General features: G+C 42.0%; 1 protein-coding gene across 1 annotated transcript in view; it reads left to right on the top strand.

The window, feature by feature from the left end:
- Nucleotides 1-25,486, top strand: part of NOX4 (NADPH oxidase 4) — a 106,388-nt gene that overhangs the window by 57,405 nt on the left and 23,497 nt on the right. The window contains exon 13 of the mRNA XM_026706773.2: nucleotides 6,009-6,090. Coding sequence (XP_026562558.1) covers nucleotides 6,009-6,090 — 82 coding nt within the window. The remainder of the gene's footprint in view (nucleotides 1-6,008; nucleotides 6,091-25,486) is intronic.

Here is a 25,486-nt window from a genome sequence, read left to right as displayed (position 1 = left end):
GGATGAAGATTAATAGTAATAGTAGTACAGACTTTGTAAATAGTTGGACAATGTTGAGGCTAATTTAAATTACAAGTAGTACTTGACCTAGGACCACAATTGACCCCACAATTTATGTTTCTAAGCGAGACAGTTATGTGAGTTTGCCTCATTTTACAACCTTTCTTGACACAGTTGTTAAGCGAATAGCTTAACTTAAAATGATCTACTCCAGGGGTGTCAAACTCAAGGCCCGGGGCCAGATCCGGCCTGCGGGGTTATCCTGGAAACAGCGAAGGACCGGCCCATGGTGCCTCTGCCAGCGAAAGCAGAGCTCAGGAGTCTATTTTCACTGGTAGAGCATTCAGGGCACCACAGGTGCCCCTGACACTAGTGATGTTGAGCTGGCCACACACACCCTGCCCCAACACCAAGGTCAAATACAACCCTCAATGAAACCGAGTTTGACACCCCTGATCTAAATCTGTTATGGAAACTCTTTGAGTACGATCAAGGAAGGCTCCCACAATTCCTAGATTTCATAGTTGTAGGGAGAAAAATAAAATGGTTTTTCAGTGTGGGGGAGCAGCGATCACTTAAACAAAACTGTCATCTTTGGCTGACAGTGAAACAGGAGGATTACAGTAGAATCAGAGACACAGAGTTCAACTTCCTGTACAGTAACCAGAATAAAAATTAGAGCATCCGTGACAGATGGCTGTCTAGTCTCCGAGAGCTGAAAGGGCCCATTTAGACTATCTTATCCCAATCCCTATTTGGCACAAACATACAGATTACTGCAGCCCTGACAGATGGATGCCTCAGCTCTGCCTGAGCATAACCAATGAATGAGAACCTACTACCTCTCTTAGTAATTGCATCGTCTATGGACTGAAATGCTCCTTGGTTCATAGACACGTTTTTTCATACAGTTGAATCGGAATCTGTGCCCCATGCACAGTGGAATGATGAAGAGATCTTGCCCGAAAATGTGTGGCTTTCTTTATCAGTTGATTCTGAAACCCAATTCAACATGCTGATTCTTATTTTTCAATGGTTAAATGGCTTGGAACCATTTCATGTTAAAGGATTGGGCTTGGCTTAGCTCAGCTGTTCCGTACGAAAGCTGCTTGGTGGCGTGAAACTAAAACTGAAACTCCTCTCCTCTGCTTGTGTTTTGCATTTGGAACGGATTTCTTTTCAGGTGGGGAGGGGGAGTAGAACTCCTTAGCATCAGAGCGTGTTAATAATAATAATAATATAGGAACTACTAATGCTCTGATGGTCATTTCGAAAAACCCTTTCTTAGTGAGCACCTAGACGCCAAGAGGAACATACGTGTCAGATTTCAAGTTTGTAGGCTTTATGGTTCTGGAGATTTTGCGGTGATGTGTGAGTGGTATTTGGCTTTTATATATATAGATAATCCGGCCATCCTGAAATCCAGAGAGAGATTGTTTTTTTGTTTGTTTGTTTTATGAACTTGAGTCATAATAAACAATTAAAAATGCACATAAAAGCAAACAACCAAAACATGCATACCTAGTAGGAGACCTCATCTGAATGTCTACGTTTAAAAAATATAGCAATTTTCTCAGTTTGAGATCCTATAAGCTTAACTCCCAGAGAAGATACGTCTGCATTTCCCCAAATATTTCTGTCACTCGGAATTGCATGATAATAAGAAACATGAGTTTCAAAGAGATGAGATTCTGGGAAATTCACAGTTCTTTTCCACAGCCTTCCCTGGCAGACGCTCCTGAGCCTAAGTTAGCAAGAAGTTTATTGGGAATCAAGCTTTAGAATAACTGACTCACCGCTGTTGTTCATTCCTGAACAGCTGTTGAAAGAATCTATTTCCTTCTTTCTTTGTTTCAAGATTCTTTCCCTGAGTTATCCAATTAATGCATTGCTCTTGTCATTCAAAAAAATAAATAAATCCAAATCAAAACAGAAAGAACAGAATAACAGAGCTGGAGGGGACCTTGGAGGTCTTCTAGTCCAACCCCCTGTCTAGGCAGGAAACCTACACCACTTCAGACAAGTGGTTGTCCAATCTCTTCTTAAAAATTTCCAATGTTGGAGCATTCACAACTTCTGGAGGCAAGTCGTTCCACTGATTAATTGTTCTGGCTATCAGGACATTTCTCCTTAGTTCTAGATTGCTTCTCTCCTTGATTAGTTTCCAACCATTGTTTCTTGTCCTGCCTTCAGATGCTTTTTAGAGAATAAATTGATCCCCTCCCGCTCTTCTTTGGTTCTTTCATAAACTAGAATCTTTCTTGTGGCAAGAAAGGTCATAAAATGGGGAAAAATTCATTTAACAAATGTGTTTCACTTAGCAATAAAATTGTTGGTGTCAGGATTCCAAGGAATACATCCATAGCAAACGAAACTCTGAGGCAGGTAGGTTCCTCAAAGAATAGGGTTTTTTTTGGATATATCATATTGGCACAGACTGGTGAAAACTGACTCTGAGCGTTCACCTGTTTGCTAGAACTGGTTGTTAACATTCTAAGCAGTTCGGACAACCGGTTGTTAGAAGGAATTACTGGCCTAATCCTGTAAGGAAGGCAGGAAGGAAACATTCTGGTGTTGCTTACAGAAACTGCCTCTCCGTTAACCCTTATGACATTCTTGGCAGGACTAGACTTCCTGTCTCTGGAACCTCTCTGGAGATATTTTTCCCTCCTTTGCTGGTACTTTGCTTGTGTGGAGTGACCATTCACAGTTACAATGGCACTGAAAAAAGTGACTCATGACCCTTTTCACACTTACGACTGTTGCAGCATCCCCATAGTCACCAGAGGCCAGGCGAGGAGATCCGTGCCTCGATGTGAGTGATATTGAGTTGGCCACACCCAGCCAATAAAATGACCACTGAGCCATGTCCACCCAGTCACGTGACCACCAAGCCACACCCACCACCTAAGCCACGCCCACAGAACCGGTTGTTAAAATTTTTGAATCCCACCCGTTTTCACCTAATTAAAACTAAAAGTTCTTCCAGTTTCCCAAACAATCAGTCACATTGTCCAATCAAGGTGCCATCTGGTTGCTTGGTAACTTCACTCCTCTCTCTGACCTCCTGCGGGAATGTCCTTGGTTCCCAGGAGAAAGTATTTTGTTTTGGCTACAAAACCCCAGATATCTCTATTACCCTACCCTCCCTATCCCTCAGCTCCAGAGTGGCAACAATGAAGCTCCAAAATGGCCAGAATCAGGTTAGCTTAAGGGTTGACAATTGGGCTCAATTGTGGTCGTAAGTCAAGGACTACCTGTATTTAAACTGCTTTCCATCTGATTCTTCAAGATTTCCCCCCCTTTACATACATATTTTAAAATGGTACTTTTTCTTCTTCTGAGCCCATGTAAGCTTATCCTGCTTGTTTATATTTTTAGAAGAAAAAGAACTTCTTGTTCCTTCCTTCCTTTCTTCTTTTTTCCTCCTCAATAGGTTTTAGACCAAAGTATTTTCTTTTGACTAACTAAAGAATGAAGATCTTTTATTCTTTAAGTTCTTAAAGTTGAGGTATTCTGCTGACTGATGTGTAACGCTGCTGCTTGTAACAGCCGATCTTTATTTTTATAAAATGATCTTTGGTTATTTCATCAACATAACTCCGTAACTCTTTTTAACTCTCCCAGAAAAAGCAGCTCGGTTTAGTTATACAGCATCACTGAATCTCAGATGCAGCTGGGGGCAGAAAATAGCTTTTTTTTTTTTCCTGAAATGTTCCCAAGATGTTTTAAGGTGGTGTTTCTCAACCTTGGAAATTTGAAGATGTGGACTTCAACTCCCAGAGTTTCCCAGACTAGGGAATTCTGGGGATTGAAGTCCATACATTTTAAAGTTGCCAAAATTGAGAAACACTGTTCTAAGGTATTTGATGTAATGTTCTCCTGTATCTGTTCATAAAAAGCTTAGAAATCTATAGTTACTTTGACCTCAACACTTACCTTTTTAGAACAGGAACAAACCAGAAATCCAGCTAAGATTTTATTCCTAAAGAAACCATAAAAGAAACTGTTTGCTGGGAACAGGAGTCAAATAGAATCAATTAAGCCATAGATAACATAAGATAACTTTATTGTCATTTTATTTATTGCCATTGTACAGATAGTCCTTGACTTATAACAACAGTAGAGTCCAAATAGACTGTTGCTAACCAAGACAGTTGTTAAGTGAATCAGTTGTTAAGGTAGTAGCACAGTTGTAAAGTGAATGTAGTTTCCCTCGATCATTTTCCTTGTGAGAAGATTGCAAAATGGGACCCCATGACCGCCCAGAACACTGAAACTGTCATAAATAGGAGTCAGTTGCCAAGTGCCTGAGTTTTGACCAATGGGAAGTTGCAATGGTCGTAAGTGTGAAACACGATCATAAGTCCCCTTTTTTTCAGTGCTGTTATTACTTTAATCGGTCACTAAATGAACGGGTCATAAATAGAAGACTATCGTGCCTTAGCATAATGCTCAGTTATACTGAATCTGCCTTCTGGCATAGCTTGATGTCTGAACATTGAAAATGTTTAGCCTGAGGAGTAGAAATTTGAATTCAGTTCTCTCAGATCCAATCCCCTAAACATAAAGGGCAGGAAAACTCACCGTCCAGGGTTCTTGAATTGCACTTTCAAGCAGAAGTAGCCAATTTGGGCAGCGGTGAGGGATGCTGGGAAATGTAGTTCGTCAGCACTGGGAGAGTTTATTTATTTTTTTATCCACCTTTATAATTTTTACAAATCACTCAAGACAACAAACCTATCCAACACGCCTTCCTCCTTCTACTTTCACCCCCAACAACAACCCTGTGAGGTGAATTGGGCTAAGATAGAGGCCTAAGGCGGGGCCAGAATTCACAGACTCCTGCTTTCCAGGGGTGGGCTGATGGGGGTTCACAGGAGTTCGGGAGAGCCCCCCCCCCCCGGCTAAGATGCTGTGCAGTTTGGAGAACCCCCAAATCCCACTCCTGGCTGGCCCCGCTCACCCCACCACTCCGCTCCCAGGAGTCCCCCATTTTAGATGCAGGTAAGTGCAGGGCGCACATGGAGCTTCGGGGAAGGTGAAAAACAGGCCTCCAGGGATTTCGGGAAAGCTGGAAATGGGCCTCTTTTCGGCTTCCAGAGACCCTCCGAAGCCAGGGGAGGCCATTTTCGTCCTCCTGGAGGCTCGAGGAAAGCCTCCGGAGCCCGGGGAGTGCAAAAACGCCCCTCCCACCATGGTACAGGAGGCTGACTAGGCCACACCCACCACGCCCACGCCCACCCAGCAACCAGGCAGAGAACCCGTCGCTAACATTTTTGAAGCCCACCCCTGCCGTTTTCTAGCTATTACAAATAGGAATGAAGCAATAAAGTAACGAAGGCAGTCTGGTACCAAAAAGTAGTAAAAGTTTAGTAATGTATTTGCAAATTTGGGCTCACGCAAGCTGGACCCAGATCAAAGCATGCAACAGGTTTTTATATCCTTTTATCCAATGCTCAACACTGTCTTGTTTCCCCATTGGCTGGATGCTAGCAAGCTCACAACTTGTACAGAACGCCTATTAGTAATATACCCTCCAAACTCCCAACTGACATAGGTGTATGATTATGCTTCACTGCATAAACTCTAACTTCCCGTTGCTCTTTTTCATGAATTGGTTATATTTTTGAAATGTGCTTTCTAAGATTTTGCTCAGAAAGCACCCTGCCTCTTCCTACTCTTTCTGCACTTTTCTGTACCATGTTGTTAACTGTAAGAAAAATGATGTTTTAAATAATTTTTCAAAAAGTCCCTTAACTTTCTAGTTCCTTATTTAAGTCAAAACATTATTTTAGAAACAATATTTCATATTTCACTTAGCTTAGCCCACTAGAACAAACTGGTCTCCCAATATTTCTCATCGCCTGCTATTACTACCTGACCATAACAGTTATTATAGCCTTATGTGCTATTTATACAGGCAGGATCTAAATTCAGTGACTGTGCTGATAGGGCCGATTCAAATTAGTATGTGTTTGTTTATCATTATTGCTATCATTTTACAGAGAGATTTCGAGATCAGCTTCTCCTACATTCAAGCTGGGATGCTACGATTCTGCCAGTCTTCCGTCAAAGAGGTCATCCTAAGTAAGTAAATCCAGGAAGAATTTTTAAGACGGGGAACTTTCAATATGACTCATGTTAGAAAGTGAAGTAAGGATACCTGCTGGAAGATAATTGGACTGATGGTTCAGCATCTTTTGAGCACCTAGTTTGATGAGCTGCATTTTATTTTGCTTGGCCTTGTATGTTTAAATATCAAACACATGGTTCTTTGTGTAATTTATATGTATGAGAGGTTCACCTTTTTCTTGATATAGATTTTTGGATAATTTTTTTTACAGGTTCATAAACTTTGAGGGAACTTTTGCAAACAAATAGGAGAAGTAGTTTTGCTAGTATCGTCATGTCTTTAAGTATATTTACTTATTTATTCAATTTATTTGCTGCCCCACTTCATTTGAAAGCAACTCTGGGCAGCATAAAAATATTAAAGTCATCAGAAATAAACATTCCTAGCCCAACACAATGACAGTACAATCAAAGTAAAATCATGATGGTTTTAGCACCTTTGGTCTCTCTCTCTCTCACTTCTAATTCTCTCTGTCTCTCTCTGTCTCTCTGTCTCTCTCCCTCTCTCGTTTGCTCTCATCCTCTCTCTCTTTTTCTTTCTTGCTCTCATCCTCTCGCTCTGTCTCTTTCTTGCTCTCATTCTCTCTCTCTCTCTCTCTCTCTCTCTCTTGCTTTCATCCTCTCTCTTTCTTGCTCTCATCCTCTCTCTCTCCTTTTTCTTTCTTGCTCTCATCCCCCCCTCTCTCTCTTTCTTGCTCTCATCCTCTCTCTCTCTTTCTCTCTCTCTCTCTCTCTCTCACACACACACAGAGAGAGAGAGAGAGAGAGAGAGAGAAAGAGAGAGAACATATACATATATGCTGTAGAACAGTTTATACCTGATGCACACAACTGTATCTGCCACTGATGCTGTGATTGTCATTGCTGTTGTTATCCACATCATTGGGTTGGCCTTTTAAATTTTCTTTTATAAGTAGTCCTTGACTTAACAACCATTCATGTAGTGACCGTTCAAAGTTACGGTGACAATGGGAAAAGTGACTTCTGATCATTTTTCAAACTTACGACTAGTTGCATTATCCCCCATGGTCACATGATCAAAATTTGGATGCACGGCAATTGGCCTGTATTTATGATGGTTGTCGTGTCCAGGATCACGGAAGCCCATCTTCCTGCAATCTTCTGACAAGCAAAATCAGTGGGGAAGACTGTCATTTAACAATCATGTTACAAACTTAACAAGTGCAGTTATTCACTTAACGACAGTAGCAAGAAAGGTAGTAAAATGGAGCAAAACTCTTTTAACAACTGTCTCACCTACTGTGTTTCTCATATAATAAGGCCGGGTCTTATTGTTTTTTTGAGCCCTGAAAAAATGGCTAGGCCGTCTTTTCGAGGGTGACTTAATTCCCTCCCCACTTGCATCTTCGGGCGGGTGGCGACGGCTTGGATGTTGACCTCAGCGTTGGTGGGGCAGTTCGTATCGGGGTCAACGCAGGCAGCAACATATCCGGGTGTGCAACAAAAATACTTCCTAACGGCAAGCCCCCCCACCATTCCCCCCCATTTCGCATGTTTTAATATAGGCCTTAATTTGGAGGGAGGAGTTTAATTTCATTTCATGCCTATAAAACATGCTGGGACTTCCTATTCGGGGAGGCCGTATTGTTGGAGAAACAGGGTAGTCACAGAAATTTTGTGCTCAATTGTGATCAGACGCTGAGGATTACCTGTACTGTCCCTCCACCCACTCTGTTATAAAATAAAAACCTCAGTGTTGTGGCCTGTCTGCCGCCGGCCCCTCCAGCAACCAAATCAGAGGAGGAAGAGGAGGAGGCGTGGAAGTCAGGATCAGCGTCAGGGAAACCTGGGAGCTCTGAGAGGGAAGAGGGAATGGAGCTGGCAGAGAAAGAGAGAGAGAGAGAGAGAGAGAGTAGGCCCTCCATCAGCACTCATATGAAGAGTCAAGCCCCCAGGTCTGGTGGTGGCCAATGAGGAAGAGGAGGAACAACTGGGTCCAGTGCCTGATGCACAGATGCGCAAAAGGCCGAGGAGAGGAGAGCAGTGGAAATCTATGGGCCGGTCTTGGGGATGGAAGAGCCATTGCTGCTAGCGAAGCCCCATCCTAGCTCTGGGGATAAAAGGCAAGGGGCGGAGATAAATAGATGTGGCAGTGTTGGTTCACTGGCAGCAGGTACAGATGGCTGAGAGCTCAGAGAGCGAAGACTCAGATGAAGGGTCTGCATGTGATGTAGGGATGGGGCCAGGACCATCAGGGAGTGGAATGCTGTCCTTGGAGATTGTGGAGGCTGGCAGCAGTGATGAGGAGCCCATGCCCTACACGCATGTGCACAGGGCTGCTCAAAGGAAAGAGCAGCTGCAGCAGCACGGGTGACTTAGGAGTAAGGCTGCAAGGTAATGGCCCCTCCCTTAAGAGATAAAAGCCAGCTGAGAAACCGCAGTTCTTTGCAGAAGGCAAAGAAGTTTTACACTCGAGTCTGGTGGATGTTAGGAATATCTTAGTTGGTGTTTGGAGACTCTTTGTGTTGGAATTATTGCTTAGTAACTTTATCTGGTGTTCTTGGCAGCCTTGCAAAACCTTGGCAAGGCTCTTTCTTATCGGAGCTCATTGGTTTGAAGCAGCCTTTTACCCGTGAAGGAACGGGGTTTGTAAAGAAACATTAAAAGGTTGTGCTGTTACTTTTGTCTCGTGTTTGCTTCCTTGGAACCAGGTTTGGATCAGAAGAGGCAAACAACTAGTCACCTTTCGGTTAGACGGACTTGTTAATCCGTGAGATAAACTTTTTGCTGGGGCTGCCAGAATTCCTAATAAAGGAATCTTTTGAGTTCACCTCGGAGGGTTTGTCGTGTTTGGGGAGTACTCCAGCTTTATAAGCAATCCAGAAGTATCTTCTCTTGAGGTTAATTGGTCTCATGAATGCTTCTTTCCAAGGATATGTCTATAGGTTTACCCTTTAATTTTAAACTGAAATGCCGGTTTTGTTTTCTTTAAAGGGATCAATGTATAGGAATTAGCAAAGTATTGTCACCAAAGTGGAAAAACGTTAGAAGATTGTTTCAGATCACAGAGGCTAAAAGGGAAACGGCTTCTTCGGTAATGAAATAAAAACAGCTCTTGTGTTTCTGGAAAAAAGAAATGTAGTTTTTCGAACTGAATTTGTGTGAAACAAAAGAAATTTACTCTAGCAAAGTAAATAAATTAACATCACCATGGTGCCATTATGAGCCCCCCTCCCCCGGAATTAAATACACGTTGTCCTCAACTTATGACAACAATTGAGCCCAAAACCTCAAGGAGGAGAACATTTTCAGACTAATCGGAAGACAGATTAATGAGGCTCAAACTGTTACTTGATAGCTTACAGACCATGGAAAAATACTCCATTTTGAGTTCACTTTAACACAGCGAGAGGCCCTCTAGTTAGTTGCAAAAAATTAAAAATCTGAGCGAAGGGTATGAATGTGGGTTCCTGGTTGCCTATTTACAATTTTGAAGTTTAATTGGAATAGTTTATCTTAATTTGATTGTTGTTTTGACTTGCTTGTACGCTGGGCGGAATTGCAGTGATCAAGCTGGGCAGTCTTATAAATGATTTGAATACGCGTATGCAGTATACGTGCAGTGTAACATAAATTGAATTTTGCAAAAAGAATGAAAGTTGCTTCTTTCTTGTAAGACTGTTTTCCACCCCTCTTATTATTCCCTGTTTGCTCGGGCTTTCTTTCCACTTAAACAAAATCCCAAAGGGACCAGTTCATTGATTCATCCAATTATTCAACCATTTACTTCAAATACACTGCCTCGATCCCAGGGCAGTAACTGTACTGAATTCTACTCTATATAGTGCAATATTAATGCAATATCAGGGATTTTCAATTCAATGTATAGAATGTGTAGGGTGTGTGTTTGTGTTTATTTTCATAGTCATTATGTACACTGAAGATGGTATTTAATTTTGTTGTACGAGGTGCAATGACAATAAAAAGTAAATTAAAAACTAAAACTATAATTAAAAACAAGATAAAACCCATTACAGCAAAGTAATAAATAATATTTACAGCATCTAAAATATTTTTTGAAAAAACAACAACAATGCAGTGGTTTGCTTAACAACCGCTACAAAGAGGTCATTAAAAACTGGGCCAATCACATGACTGATCTACTTTGCCACCATCATGAGTTATGGTCATAACTCAAGGACTACTTGGGTAAGAAGATGAGATGGAGAAGAGCAAGCAGACTTTGCAAGATTTTGTTGTATTTCTCTTGATCAACTAGGGTTCTATATTCCTGTGAAATCTATTTCCAGAGCTGGTCTATCTCGAAGAGCTGACACAGGCAAAGATGGGTTGTTCACACACAATCCATGACCATCTTGTAACTAAAGGAATCAGAAGATGTTTGGAAAGATCTATCTGTGACAAATAAACAAAAAATTTAGTCTGCCTTCCTCCCTCTTTCTCCCTTGCTTCATCCTTCCTTCCACTTTGCTCCTCCTTTCTGTCATTAAATTTTTAGTCTGCCTTGGACAAAAACAAATGAAAACGAAGTGAATGGGAATAAATCTTTCTCTTCTAGATGCATAGCTATCATTTTACCTTCTCAGTGAAATGCTTACTGTAATGAAAAGCAATCTACAACTTCCTTCCTTCCTTCCTTCCTTCCTTCCTTCCTTCCTTCCTTCTTTCCTCCCTTTCTCACTCACTTCTTCCTTCTGCCTTCTGCTTTCTTTCCATCCATCCTTTTTTCCTGCCTTCCTCCCTCTTTCTCCCTCGCTCCATCCTTCCTTCCACTTTTCTCCTCCTTTCTGTCATTGTCTTCCTTCCTTCCTTCCTTCCTGCATTGAAAAGATTGGCAGGCTCCAGATATTGTCATAATAGCTGTGTGTAGGTGTGGGTGTAGGATGCTTGCTTACCCCCCAAAAAACCCAGGATTTTTGACTGTGTAATTTGTATGCAAAGAACAGCTTCCCACTGCTTCTCCTCTTGATGTTTCCTGCAAGTAAGAGCAAAATGGACCGCACATTTTAGCTCCTTGTTCAGTTCCATCAAATCAGTGGGCACTGGAGTCCCTTTTCTGAAAACCCCGTATTGTTTGAACCAGTCTCACGCTGCTTTAGATTACAAGTCGTACACTCTTTGAAAGTCTCTCATTACAGCACAGGAACAGAACTGGCTGAAATTTTTCTGTAACTAGGCTGATGGTTTGAGTGTGTGGGTGGGTTTGTACTTTCGTGCATGTTTCTAGCCCCTCTTCAGCAGCTAATTAAAGGAGAAATCTTTACCTATGTTGTTCTGAGCCATTGACTGCTGTTTATAATGCCATTAATTTAAAAGAGAGAGAGAGAGAGAAGAATTTTGCCCGTTACAGGAAATGAGTCATTGGCATTGCCACTCATTAACAAATAAGCTGAAGACTATTGATAGAATATACACGGATTCTTAAGAAATCCAGGCGAACATTCAGTGCACAAGTATTGAGACCCTTAAAGCAGGAACTGTGGATTAAAAATGAGAGCTGATCTGAATCTTTTCTAGAAAACTACTTGGGATCCACAAATTTGGCAGGATAACCGATGAATGAATAAATAAATGAATTCTGCATTGGCCAAATGTGATTAGACACACAAAGAATTTGTCTTGGTGCATGTATGGTTTCTGTACATAAAAAGAAAAGATACATTCATCAAGAACCATAAGGTACAACACTTAATGATAGTCATAGGGTACAAATAAGCAATCAAATCATACTAGGAAACAGTCAATATAAATCCTAAGGTTACAAGCGACAAAGTTACAGTCAAACCGTCACAAGTGGGAGAGGATGAGTGATAGGAATGATGAGAAGTTTAATACTAATAGCAATGCAGACTTAGTAAATAGTTGGTAAATAGCAAATAGTTATTTGACTATTCCAAAATCTTTGTCACCACACTTAAGAAATTCCATTGATCAAATGATGTGAAACCTGGCTTAATAGCAGTAACTGTGAAAGGGATCTTGGAGTCCTAGTGGACAATCACTTAGATATGAGCCAGCCGTGTTTGGCAGCAGCCAAAAAAAAAAAAAAAGCCAACACAATCCTAACTGCATTAACAAAGGGATAGAATCAAGTTCACGTGAAATATTAGTACCATTTTATAAGCCTCAGCAAGAGCATGTTCTATCCAGTGTTGGTCACCATATTTATTTTTTATTTTATTTATTTTATTTTATTTGTCAATTGTTTACAAGATAATAAGTATAAGTGTATACATAGTTATGAATACATGAAATGGGTACATATAAGAAAAATAAAAGAAACAATAGGACAGGGATGATGGGCACATTGGTGTGCTTATGCACGCCCCCTACAGAACTCTTACGAAAGGGGTGAGGTCAATAGTAGACAGTCTAAGGTTAAAGTTTTTGGGGTTTGGGGAAGAAACTACAGAGTCAGGTAGAGTGTTCCAGACATTGATCACTCTGTTGCTGAAGTCGTATTTCCTGCAATCAAGCTTGGTGCGGTTAACCTTGAGTTTGTATCTGTTGTGTGCTCTTGTGTTGTTATGGTTGAAGCTGAAGTATTCATTGACAGGTAGGACATTGCAATGTATGATTTTATATACCATGCTTAAATCAGACCGAAGACGGCGTAATTCAAGGTTTTCTAGTTCTAGAATTTCAAGTCTGGTGGCATAAGGTATTCTACAACGAGTAGAGGAGTGGAGAACTCTTCTTGTGAAATATTTCTGGACTTTCTCAATTGTGCTAATATCAGATACGTAATGTGGGTTCCAGACTGATGAGCTATATTCGAGTATTGGTCTAGCAAATGTTTTGTATGCTCTAGTTAGTAGTGTGATATTACCAGAGAAAAAGCTACGTAGGATTAGGTTAACAACTCTTAATGCCTTTTTGGCTATGTAGTTGCAGTGGGCTCTAGCACTTAGATCATTAGAGGTGAGTATTCCAAGGTCCTTGACAGAGCTTGGATCATCAACAAGATCTTGACTATTCAGCTTGTATTTTATTTTCTGATTTTTTTTGCCAATATGTAAGACAGAGCATTTATTTGTTGAGATTTGAAGTTGCCATTTCTTTGACCATTCTGATACATAGTCAAGATCTAAAAAAGACAGAGGAACTCTAGAAAGAGTGCAGAAAAGAGCAACAAAGAAGATTAGAGGGCTGGAGACTAAAATATTTGAAGAAAGGTTGAAGGAATTGGGTATGTCCAGTCTAGTGAAAAGAACTTGGGATGATGTAATTAGCAGTATTCTAATATTTGAGGGACTGCTACAAAGAAGAATGGGTCAACCTAATTTCCAAAACACCAGAAGTCAAGACAAGAAACAATGGATGGTCACTCAAGGTCACTCAAGTAGTGCTCCTAGTTCCTGTAGTCTGTGCAATTTTTCCCTCTGGAAATCCATTCCCACACCAACACCATTCAAAGGATGCTCATCCCAAATCGTATAGCTACAGTTCTGTAGAGATTCTCAGTCATCCAGGTCATGGTAGTCCCAAAGGTGCTTTTTCAGGAGGTAACTGGACTTGTTTTAGTGGGTTCCTAAGTTTGGATTATGTGACTTATAAAGTCATTTCTTATCATTGCTTCCTATTAGGATGCAAACTTGGATCTTCATATAATGTGCTGTGAATTTCGCTTTTCCTAAGTCGATGATGGCCCAGCTGGGAGAGGCATCCACTTAGCCTCTTTGCTTAGTGAAGTACATTGCCACAGGCATGTTTTTTCATGATTTATTTTACCTTTATTGGAGCATTAGACAAGAGCCAGTAAGAGTTGGAAAGCTCATTTTGTCTTCTCTAAGGAGCATTTGAGTGAATTCCTATTAAGCTCTTCAAAGGGTTTCTTGGCCTCCGTGGGGTCTTTTTTACATTTTCCAATATTTTGACATTTCAATCCTTTGCCATTCTACCGTTTTATTTCTGCCTAGAGCCAGAGGTATATTGACATCCTCTGCACTCTGAATCAATCGATTAGATCGACTGAAGAAGGGATTTTATTGCAAATTGCTTGAAACTCGGCCCTAGATGGGGGGTGGCCCATGGGAGGCTGAGCCCTGAAACAGGCCAGCTTCTCTCAAATGGAATGAAGTGGAGGTAGGAAAATATCTACAGTCCCCTCATGCCCTGGACATAAATTGTTTCAGCATCTTATTCTCAAAACTACGTTATAGAGCAAGGGTGCCAAACTCAAGGCCCGCGGGCTGAATCCGGCCCCACGGGGTGTTTACATCCGGCCCACAAGGCCGGCCTGGAAATATCAAAGGACCAAACCGCAGAGCCTCTGGTGGCTAAAATGGGCTGCGTGCCTCGTTTTTACCCTTCATGGCCTACTGCAGCACTCTGCCGGCTGAAAATGGCCTGAAAATGGCCCCAAACACAGCCCAGAAAATGCCCCCCAAAAGGCCTGAAAACAGGCTAAAAATGTGCCGAAAAACATGCTGAAAACAGGCCGAGAAACGGCCAGCAGAGTGCTGCAGGAGGCCATGGAGGGTGAAAACACGGTGCAGGGGGCTGCATGTGGACCCCCTGCATTGTGTTTTGGCCAGCAGGGCCCTGCAGGAGGCATCCATCCCATCCTCAGCCCATGGAGGAGAACTACAATGCTGATCCAGCCCTTGAAGACATCCACGTTGACACCCCCTGTTATAAAGCATTGCACACCAGAACAACTAGAGTTTCCCTCCCCACTTGCCATCACTCTGCTAAACAGCTAATTCCTACAATACTGTCAAACTATTTACTAAGAGTGTATTCTTCTTCTTCTTCTCATCCTTCCTATTACCTATCTCTTTCCACTTATGACTAGAACCTTGTTGCTTGTACCTTTACGATTTATAGGGCTTTATTTAGTTTCCTAGTGTGGTTTTGATTGCTTATTTAGTATCCTATGACTATCACTAACTGTTGTATCTTAAGATTCTTGATGAATGTATTTATGACGACTATGATCATGATTCATAGTTTTTACGTACAACGAGAGCTTATGCAACAAAGACGAATGCCTTGTGTGTCCAATAAAGAATTCTACTCTATTCTAAAAACATAAAAATTGCCTTATAACAAGACAATCTGATACTGTATACAATTGAATAACAGAGTTGGAAGGGACCCTGGAGGTCTTCTAGTCCAACCCCCTGTCTAGGCAGGAAACCCTACACCACTTCAGACAAATGGTTATCCAACCTCTTCTTAAAAACGTCCAGTGTTGGAGCACCCACAACTTCTGAAGACAAGTTGTTCCACTGGTTAATTATTCTAACTGACAGGAAATTCCTCCTTAGTTCTAGGTTGCTTCTCTCCTGGATTAGTTTCCATCCGTTGTTTCTTATCTCCCCTTCCGGTGCTTTGGAAAATAGGTTGATCCCCTCCCCCACTTCTTGGTTTCTTTCATCAACTAGAATCTTAGGACTGGAAGGGATCCGGAAGTCTTCTAGTTCAGTGGTCGCCAACCAGTGGGCCGGGGACCACTGGTGGTCCATGAGAAATGCCACTCCCAAAGCAATTAATCCAGGCTGCATGGGAACACAAGGCTACGCCGCCCACCTGGCCCGGGGGAACACAAGGCTTGCGTCGCTTGCATTGCGAACAACTCGAGGTAGTGAGGAGAGAGTGGGGAAAGGCAGAGTGGGGACATGCCCCACTCACCCCATGTGCCTGGCCTGGCCTGGCCACCGGGCTGCTTCTTTCCACTTCTTTCTTCTTCTGCTTTTGGCTGTACGCAAGGAAAGCAGCAAAAGTCTTTCTTTCTCTCCCCCAAACTCTGCCAGAAATGAGTATTTGGGACCCTGCAAGGTATCCTGCTCCAAGAGGCTGCGCTGACATGACAAGTCTCACAAAGACTCATTTCTGGAGGAGTTTGGGGGAGACAAAAAAAGACTTCTGCTGCTTCTGCTGCTTTCCTTGCATGAAGCCAAAAGTCTCTCTCTCTCTCTCTATCCCTCTAAGAACAGAGCTGGAGACAGTATCCTGCGATCCCAAATAAAGAATGATCAATCGGTAGGAAAACGGGGTGGGGAATTTTCCTGCACACTTTTTGGGGGGGGATTTTCCCAGGGTCTCTGGTCCGTGGGATTTAAAATTATGAGTTTGGTGGTCCCTGAGCCCAAAAGGTTGGCGACCCCTGTTCTAGTTCAAACTCCTGCCCAAAACCAGAATCTTTATATCATCCTGGACAAATGGTTGTCCAATTTTGTCTTGAAAACCTCCAGCGATGGAGCACCGATAACTCCAGGAGGCAAGCTTTTCCATTGATTAATCGTTCTCACAGTCAGGAAATTCCTCCTTATTTCCAGGTTGGATATCCCACTGACAAGCTTCCTCCCTTTGCTTCTTGTCCTGCCCTCAGGTGCAATGGAGATGTATCAACCCCTTCTTCCCTATGACAGCCCTTCAAATATCGGAAAACTGCTATCTCCCCTAAGCCTTCTCTTTGTCAGGCTAAACGTCCCTTATTCCAAAGGTGCTTTTTTTCAAAGGCAATTAGACTTCGTTTTTCCTTGAAGTCGTTTTGCTTCTCATCCAAGGAGATTCTTCACTTCTAAAGAAGTGAACTGAAGAAGCTTCCTGGATGAGAAGCAACATTTCTTCAACGAAAAACAAAGCCCAGTTGCCTTTGGAAAAAAGCCCCTATGGAAGAATCATGACCTGGATGACTGAGAATCTCCATAGATATCTAAACATACCTTAGTTTTATTAAGTGGTTGATTTAACCTTCAGACCTCTTATCACCTTTGTTGCTCTTCTTTGCACTCTTTCTGGGACTTACAGCATCTTTATAAGTATGCGGGCTTCAACTCTCAGCACTGCTAGCTGGGGAATTCTGGGAGTTGAAGTCCACAGACCTTAAAATAGCTATGCTTAACCAACAGTGTTCCTCAGCCTTGGTAGTTTTCAGATGGGTGGACTTCAACTCCCAGAATTCTCCAGCCAGCATCCATCCATCTGAAAGCTGCCAGGGTTGAGAAACACTGAACTAGGCTATCATAAACTCTTGGCTTAAAAAAAAAATCTTCAACCTTAGAGGGCAGCAAAGGGAAGCAGAAAAGTGTAACTCTGCTTCCATCTAGTGGATTCTTTTATAGCTTAAATCTGATTGCCCTTCCGGCATTTAAATTTTGCTGTATTTCTCCCACCCACCCCTAGCCTCAAATTAGTACCGCCAAACATTTGACAACAAGGCAGTTATTATTATTTTTTTGCAGAATATGCTCTTGAATTCCCTCTCCCCTCCAATATAAGTTTGTGGGTTTCTTGTGCAATGAAATAATTCACACCTGCCCAACACCTGCTTAAGGTTAGGCTCTTGCAAATTTCAGACTCCCCTGTGTCATTTGGAACTAGCATTACACATTGTTTGAAGTCACACGAGGACTTGGGGATCTGTTCGTACCAGGAATTCCTCTCCCCATTTACAGCATCTTATTTTTATCAACAACCCACACAAAGAGTAAACACTTGCTTTGCCCCGCCAACATATTCTTGTCTTGAGGCATCAGTTTTCTGCTTAAAGTACAGCGCAGTGTTCTTACTCCATTGTCTTTCTGTGCCAGAAATGGTATCCCCAAATAACTTGCGAGGGGAAGGATTAATTTTCTGCTTTTGTTTTTCTGTTTTTTTTTTTTTATGGAAAAAAAAATAGCTCTACAATTTTGATTCTGCTGTTTCTGAAACATATAATCGGTACACCCCTTGCAACCTGTCACAAATCAAAGTAAAGAAGAACTAGGGATGATATGATAGCAATGAAGCAACCTAAGGAGAAAAAGGAGAAATTTCCTGACAGTTAAAACAATTAAGCACTTGCTTTCAGAAGTTGTGAATGCTCCAACACTGGAAGTTTTTAAGAAGAGATTGGACAGGCATTTGTCTAAAATGATATAGGGTTTCCTGTTTCAACAGAGGGCATTAGACTAGAAGACTTCTAGTACCATTTCAGAGAAATGTTTGTCTAATCTCTACTTGAAAACCTCCAGCGTTGGAGCATCCACAACTTCAGGAGGCAAGTAATTCCACTGATTAATTGTTCTCCCTGACAGGAAATTTCTCCTTGGTTTCGGGTTGCTTCACTCCTTGATTAATGTCCATCCATTGCTTCTTAACCTGCCTTTCAGGTGCTTTGGAGAATAGCTTGACTCCCTCTTCTTTGTGGCAGCCCCTGAGATATTGGAAGACTTTTATCATGTCTCCCCCAGTCCTTCTTTTCATTAAACTAGACATTTCCAATTCCTGCAATGTTTCAGCCTCCTGTCCCTAAATTTAATTAACAATAACTATTTGGCTCAGTATTTGCTTCAGTCTTTTTAATTTTATTTTTCACCCTAGCAAGGATTAAGCTATTTTCTAAAGCGCCTGTAGGCCAGACAAGGAATAATGGATGGAAACTGAACAAAGAGAGATTCAACCTGGAAATAAGGAGAAATTTTCTGACAGTGAGAACAATCAACTTGCCTTTGGAAGTTGTGAGAGCTTCATCACTTGAGACTTTCAAGAAGAGATTGGATTGCCATCTGTCAGAAATGGTGCAGGGTCTCCTGCTTGGGCAGGGGGGTGGACTAGATGACCTACAAGGTCCCTTCCAACTCTGTTAATCTAATCTAATCTAATCTAAAGGGACAAAGTCCAGAATGCGTCATCCGACAGTTCACTTCTGCAAACGTGTGAGTAACAGGTAACCCTCAACTTATGACCATAATTGAGCCTGCAATTTTGGTCGTACGTCATGATGGTTGATAAGCAGGTCACCACAAAAGTGCTTCTGATTTTATGATTTTTGCAGCAGTCATTCGCTGAATGTTAATGGTTGGGAAGTGAATGCTGTGGTTTGCTTATTTTTTTATTTATTTTATTTGTATCCCACTGTTATTATTTCTACAAATAACGCAAGGCAATCCAGGACAACTGTCAAATGAAACAGATTTAGCAAGGACAGGCCAAATGAAGTTGTTAAGGGAATACACTTTTCGTGGTGGGGTGTTATTTAGCTAGAAAACAGAAGTAAACATCTGTTGACTTAAATTTCATAAATCGCAGTCAAGTGACCACGGGGTGCTGCCAACAGCCATAAATGTGGGTTGACAAGCAACCAAAATGTGGTCACGTGACTCCTCAAGTTAGTAGCTGTTGCAACTTCAAATCTGGGTCGTAAGTCCCTTTTTTCAAATGGTTGCTAGGCAACTAGTCATACGATGAGGACTATCTGTAGTTGTTTTAGAGACAAAGATCTGGATCATTAGTGGCAGGGTTATTATTATGGGTCTCTGGCAACTTGTTTATCTAGCAAAAGAAGATTGAGCAAGAGAACCACCAAGGTTAGTTTCTCTAATGAAAGATCACCTAGTGTCCTCCTTTCCATTTCTATTATGCTACTATTATAATGTACAAAATGTTTAAAGATGGAATACCAAAACCCACTTCCCATTGGTACTGCGGAAAACCAATTCAAGCCACATGAATTTAAATAGGACATCATCTGAATCCTACCTATGAGTATTAGAAGCAGTAGCACTGGCAATAGCACTTAGACTTATATACCACTTCACAGTGCTTTTATGGCCCTCTCTAAGCGGTTTATAGAGTCAGCCTCTTACCCCTCCCACCCCCCAACAATCTGGGTCCTCATTTTACTGACTTTGGAAGGATAGAAGCCTGAATCAATGTTGAATAGAACTTCTGGCCGTGGGCACAGTTAGTCTGCAATTGTTAGGCCTTCTTGTCCTCTACCATCTTCTGGAGTCCATTTAAGTTCACGCCGACTGCTTCAATGACTCCGTCCAGGCACCTCATTCTCTGTCGTCCCCTTCTTCTTTTGCCCTCAATCATTCCCATCCTGAGGCTCTTCTCCAGTGAGTCCTTCCTTCTCATTAGGTGGCCAAAGTATTTGACTTTCATCTTCAGGATCTGGCCTTCTAAAGAGCAGTCAGGGTGGATCTCCTCTAGGACTGACCAGTTGACTGATGCAGTCCAAGGGACTTGCAGGAGTCTTTTCCAGCACCATAGTTCAATTCTTTGGTGCTCAGCCTTCCTTATGGGCCAACTTTCACAGCCATATATTGCAACTGGGACACTGCAGTACTGCCTCCTAACCACAGTGCCACACGGCCCATCAAGTGAGCAAGTAAGATTTGAAGACACTTAAAAATGAACATATGCCTGTGTATTTTGCTTCTAATATGTGGAACTAGCTCTACACCCGTGCTTCACTACGAAACTATGTGATCGGGCTTAGTTTTGGGGGAGGAAAATAAGGTGGGGGGAATTGTGCTTCTGCCTACCAGCAGCGATCAGTGTTCATCTGGCTAGGGTCCTGTCAGTGAGAGAGTTGAAGGCTGTTTGGAAACTGAAGCAGTATTCGCTGTGTGAGCAAGAAGGAGACAGCAAGGAGCCTGGGCGTGGCTTAGCTCAACTGTTCTATACTAAAGCTGCTTGGTGCTGTGAAACCAAAACTGAAACTGAAACTCCTCTCCTCTGCTTGTGTTTTGCGTTTGGAAGAGATTTCTTTTCAGGTGGGGAGGGGGAGTAGCATCAGAGCATAATGATAATAATAATAATAATAATAATAATAATAATAATAATAATAATAATAATAATAATATAATAATAATAATAATAATAATAATAATAATAATATACAAAATACTAATGCTCTGATGGTCATTTCGAAAAATCTTTTCTTAGTGAGCACCTAGAAACCAAGAGGAATGAACATATGTGCCAAATTTCAGGTTTGTAGGCTTTAGGGTTTTGGAGATTTTGTGATGATGCATAAGTGGTATTTCGCTTTTGTATATAGAGATATATGTCATTTGATTAGAAACCTCCCCCCCCCCCCCCCCCAAAAAAAGGCAGTTTATGATGGAGATCGTAGGGTGATTTTTCTCAACCCTGGTACCTTTAAAATGTGTGGGTGTGTGGACATCAACTCCCAGAATTCCCTGGCCAACTTGCTGGCTAGGGAATTCTGGGAGTTGACATCCACACACCTTAAAGTTGTCAAGGTTAAGAATCATTGTCTTAGGATATCTTGAGCAGCCAGTGCAGCAAATATTCTCTAGCCTTCTAAAATTCTCTAGCTACACATCTTGCCGCATGGCAATATATGTTCCGCAATTTATTTTACCCACTGATATCGTAATTACAGTCTACCTGGAGGCACAGTTGAGAAACAGAAGGGAACCTGACATCTTTCTTGCCATCTGCCAGTCAACATTGACAAATGTTCAGCATTTCTATAAAAATGCTAAAGCTCAGGCAGGTGGCAGCTTGTTCTGGTCCCAAAAGTAACCAGGTTGGATTTGGGGGAGGATTTGGAAAGGAAATCAGTAGGGGACGCCAGGTCTGTAGGCTAGGTTGGGAAATTGAGGGGAAAATATATATATATATATTAGAAAATAGTTAGGAACAAAGCAGTTCTGTTTTACTAGGGCCCACAATGTTTCATGGATTTGTCCGTAAACCATCAGGAGTTGAGTCCGTTTTGAAGGAGACCTAATCTTTTAAAATGCATAAAAGGTCTGCATTTATTTGCTGAACTATAAAATCACCTTCAGAGGAGACATGGCTGATAGAGTAGATAGGGACTACAGCCAAGAAATTAAAAGATGCTTGTGTTAGATTTTGAAGCAGAATTCAAACCCAGGAGACACACACAGATGACTGATTCATCAGGATTCATTAACTTCTTTATACACAAAATAATATTTGAAGTAAAGTTTACAATACCAGTGGTGGATTCTTCCAACGGGGTAAAGGTTACAAGCAAAAACACAAGCAGAGAACAGTTTCGGTGTTGATTCAGAGTTGCAGACAAGACTCAGACCTTAACACAGCTTCAGAGCTGCAGAACTTAATATAGAGCCGTGCCTAGGCTCCTTCCAGTTTCAGTTTCCAAACAGTCCTCATTGGCTGACTTATGCTTATTCATTGGCTGACCTTGTTACCAAGCTCTATTCCAGTTCATGAATATACTCTGACACAGTGGTGGGATTCAAATTTTTTTACTACCAGTTCTGTGGGCGTGGCTTGGTGGGCGTGGCAGGGGAAGGATACTGCAAAATCCCCATTCCCTCCCCACCCCACTAACCTGCTTTCCAGCTCCATTCTCCTGTGCAGGGCAACAAAAGAAGACCCAGCCGATCAGCTGGGACTCGGGAGGCAGAGAATAGATGGGGGTGGGGCCAGTCAGAGGTGGGATTTGCTGGTTCTCCGAACTACTCAAAATTTCCGCTACCGGTTCTCCAGAACTGGTCAGAACCTGCTGAGTACCACCTCTGCTCTGACAGCTTGTTCCTGGGGAGGAAAGCTATGACAAAACTAGACAGCATACTAAAAAGCAGAGACATCACCCTGCCAACAAAAGTGTGTATAGTCAAGGCTATGGTTTTCCCAGTTGCAATGTATGGCTGTGAAAGTTGGACCATAAGGAAGGCTGAGCACCAAAGAATTGAACTATAGTGCTGGAAAAGACTCCTGCAAGTCCCTTGGACTGCATCAGTCAACTGGTCAGTCCTAGAGGAGATCCACCCTGACTGCTCTTTAGAAGGCCAGATCCTGAAGATGAAAGTCAAATACTTTGGCTACCTAATGAGAAGGAAGGACTCACTGAGCACTATCAGAAAAGATGTAGGTAGGGTCTTGGACTAGATGACCTATAAGGTCCCTTCTAATTCTGTTAACCTGAGCGCCAAAGAATTGAGATCTTTGAGCTATGGTGCTGGAGAAGACTCCCTTGGTGAGTCCCTTGGGATGCAAGGGGATCCAGATGGTCAGTCCTAGAGGAGATCAACCCTGACTACTTTTTAGAAGGCCAGATCCTGAAGAGGAAACTCAAAGACTTTGGCCACCTAATGAGAAGGAAGGACTCACTGGAGAAGAGCCTCATGCTGGGAAAGATTGAGGGCAAAAGAAGGGGACAGCAGAGAATGAGGTGCCTGGATGGAGTCACTGAAGCAGTCGGCGTGAGCTTAAATAGACTCCAGAAGATGGTAGAGGACAGGAAGGCCTGGAAGAACACTGTCCATGGGGTCGCGATGGGTCAGACACGATTTTGCGATGAACAACAAATAGATACATTCATTCAAATTAATTCTGCAGGTAAAGTCACGGTATCTGAATCACATGTTTCAGATAAGGAAAGAGAAAACTTAAACAGGGGTCACCAACTTTTTGGACCTCAGGGACCACCACATTGTGATCTTCTGACAAGCGAAGTCAATGGGGAAGCCAGATTCACTTAACAACCGTGTTACTTACTTAACAACTCCAGTGATTCCCTTAAATGTGGCAAGAGAAATTGTAAACTGGGGGCAAAACTCACTTAACAAATGTCTCATTTAGCAGCCGAAACTGAATTGGGTCCATTGTGGTTGTAAGTCGAGGACTACCTGGATGCAACTTCCATTGCATTTTAAAATGTTTGCTCTGTTCGGATTTGTTGAATAAATGGGAAAAGAAATAGGGAAAGAAAAAGAAAAGAAAGCCACTTTTTAAGGAGGAAAGAAACGAGGGGAAAGAAAAACTTTGTTTTAGCCAAGGAAATCAAGGCGATGCTTCATCGGTGAACTTAAATATTCTTGTGCCCCTCCAGAGCGCTGATCACCTCTGGCTACCAATCTAGTGAACTGTCCCTTTGCAAAAGAGGTTTCTGGTCTTTGAACAGGCTTACAGGACAGCTGGCAGATGTGCTCGACAGATGCCAAAGAGGCTGAGCAGCCAGCGAGCTCTGATCCAAAGCTGTTCCAGGTCACCAAACCATTTGCTGGAAATGTCGAGATCAATGTGGTTAGAGGGGAGAGATGTATGTGCTTCCCAGGTTGAAAACGTTCTTGCCTTCAGCAGAGCAGGTGTGAGAAGGGAGGGTGACAGACTGTGTGCAATCTGGCTGGTAACCATGCATGATGGATTGGGATACCTGCCCGAGTGGTGGCAACAAACATCATCATAACAGAATAATAGAGTTGGAAGGGATCTTGGAGGTCTTCTAGTCCAACCCCTTGCTCAGGCAGGAAACCCTATACTATTTCAGACAAACGCTTGTCCAATCTCTTCTTAAAAACTCTTCTTTTAACTCTTAAAAAAAAACTCTTTAAAAAATCTCTTCTTTGGTTTGGTGGTAGCCGCACCTCAAATAGAAAGTCCCTACAGAGAGTAGTAAGGACAGCTGAGAAGTTTATAGGAAGCTTGCTTCCTGTTATTCATGATACTGCGTATAAGCGCTATGTGCTTAGAGCTCGAAACACTGATAAAGACCCCACACACCCATTTCTTAGTATCTGTTTCTATTCCCCTCTGGGAGGAGGTTTCAAACTATTTCGAGCAGGACTTCCAGATTCTGTAACAGCTTTGTTCAAATTCATAGGATTCTTTTTTCCCCACCATGTCTATGTATATATTTGAATTAGACCGTAATGTTTCTCTGTGTCATGTATGTGTGCATATGTGGGTATATGTATAATGGTTATCTTTTGAGAGCTGGATGCAACAACATTTCATTTTAATGCATGCTGATTAGTATACATTTAAAGTGACCACAGTTTTTATTCTATTCCTATTCTGTTCTATAGTCTATTATTCTATCTGATCCCTGATTAATTGTCCTAACTGTCAATAAATTTCTTCATAGAATAGAATAGAATAGAATAGAATAGAATAGAATACTTTATTGGCCAAGTGTGATTGGACACACAAGGAATTTGTCTTGGTGTAAATACTCTCAGTATACACTCAGTGTACTGAGAGTATAGTTCTAGGTTGCTTTTCTTGCCTTGATTAGTTTCCATCTCCTGCCCTCAGGGGCTTTGGAGAATAGCTTGACTCCCTCTTCTTTGGGGCAGCCCCTGAGATATCGGAACTCTGTTATCATGTCTCCCCTAGTCCTTCTTTTCATCATAGTAGACATATCCAATTCCAGCAACCGTTCTTTGTATATTTTAGCCTCCAGTCCCCTAACCATCTTTGCTGCACTTCCCTGCACTCTTTCTAGAGTGTCAACGTCTTTTTTATATCTCAGCAATCAAAATTGGATGCGATATTCTAAGCACGGTCTTATCAAGGCCACACTTCAGAATGGCTTTCTAATCACTCGGAACGGCTTTCATTCTGCAACAATTAATAGCAGCAAACAGCCATATCTTCCTATCCCAAGTCCTTGGGAATAATTCAATAAGTGGACAAAAAAGCCAAACCCAGTCTAAACACTTGGATGGCTACAGATAGCCCTCAACTTACGATCATAATTAAGCCCCGAATCTGTGTCGCTAAGCGAGACAGTTAATTGAGTTTTGCCCCCATTTTATGACCTTTCTTGCCATGGTTGTTAGGTGAATCACTGCAGCTGTTAAGTTAGCAACATGATTGTTAATTTGGATTGATTTGGCTTCCCCCA

Source organism: Pseudonaja textilis, chromosome 7 (genome assembly GCF_049901715.1).
Source record: "Pseudonaja textilis isolate UNSWEBS1 chromosome 7, rPseTex1.2, whole genome shotgun sequence".
Taxonomy (NCBI): Eukaryota; Metazoa; Chordata; class Lepidosauria; order Squamata; family Elapidae; genus Pseudonaja; species Pseudonaja textilis.
The sequence above is the reverse complement of the archived record's forward strand: the minus strand, read 5'-3'. Positions and strand labels throughout refer to the sequence as shown.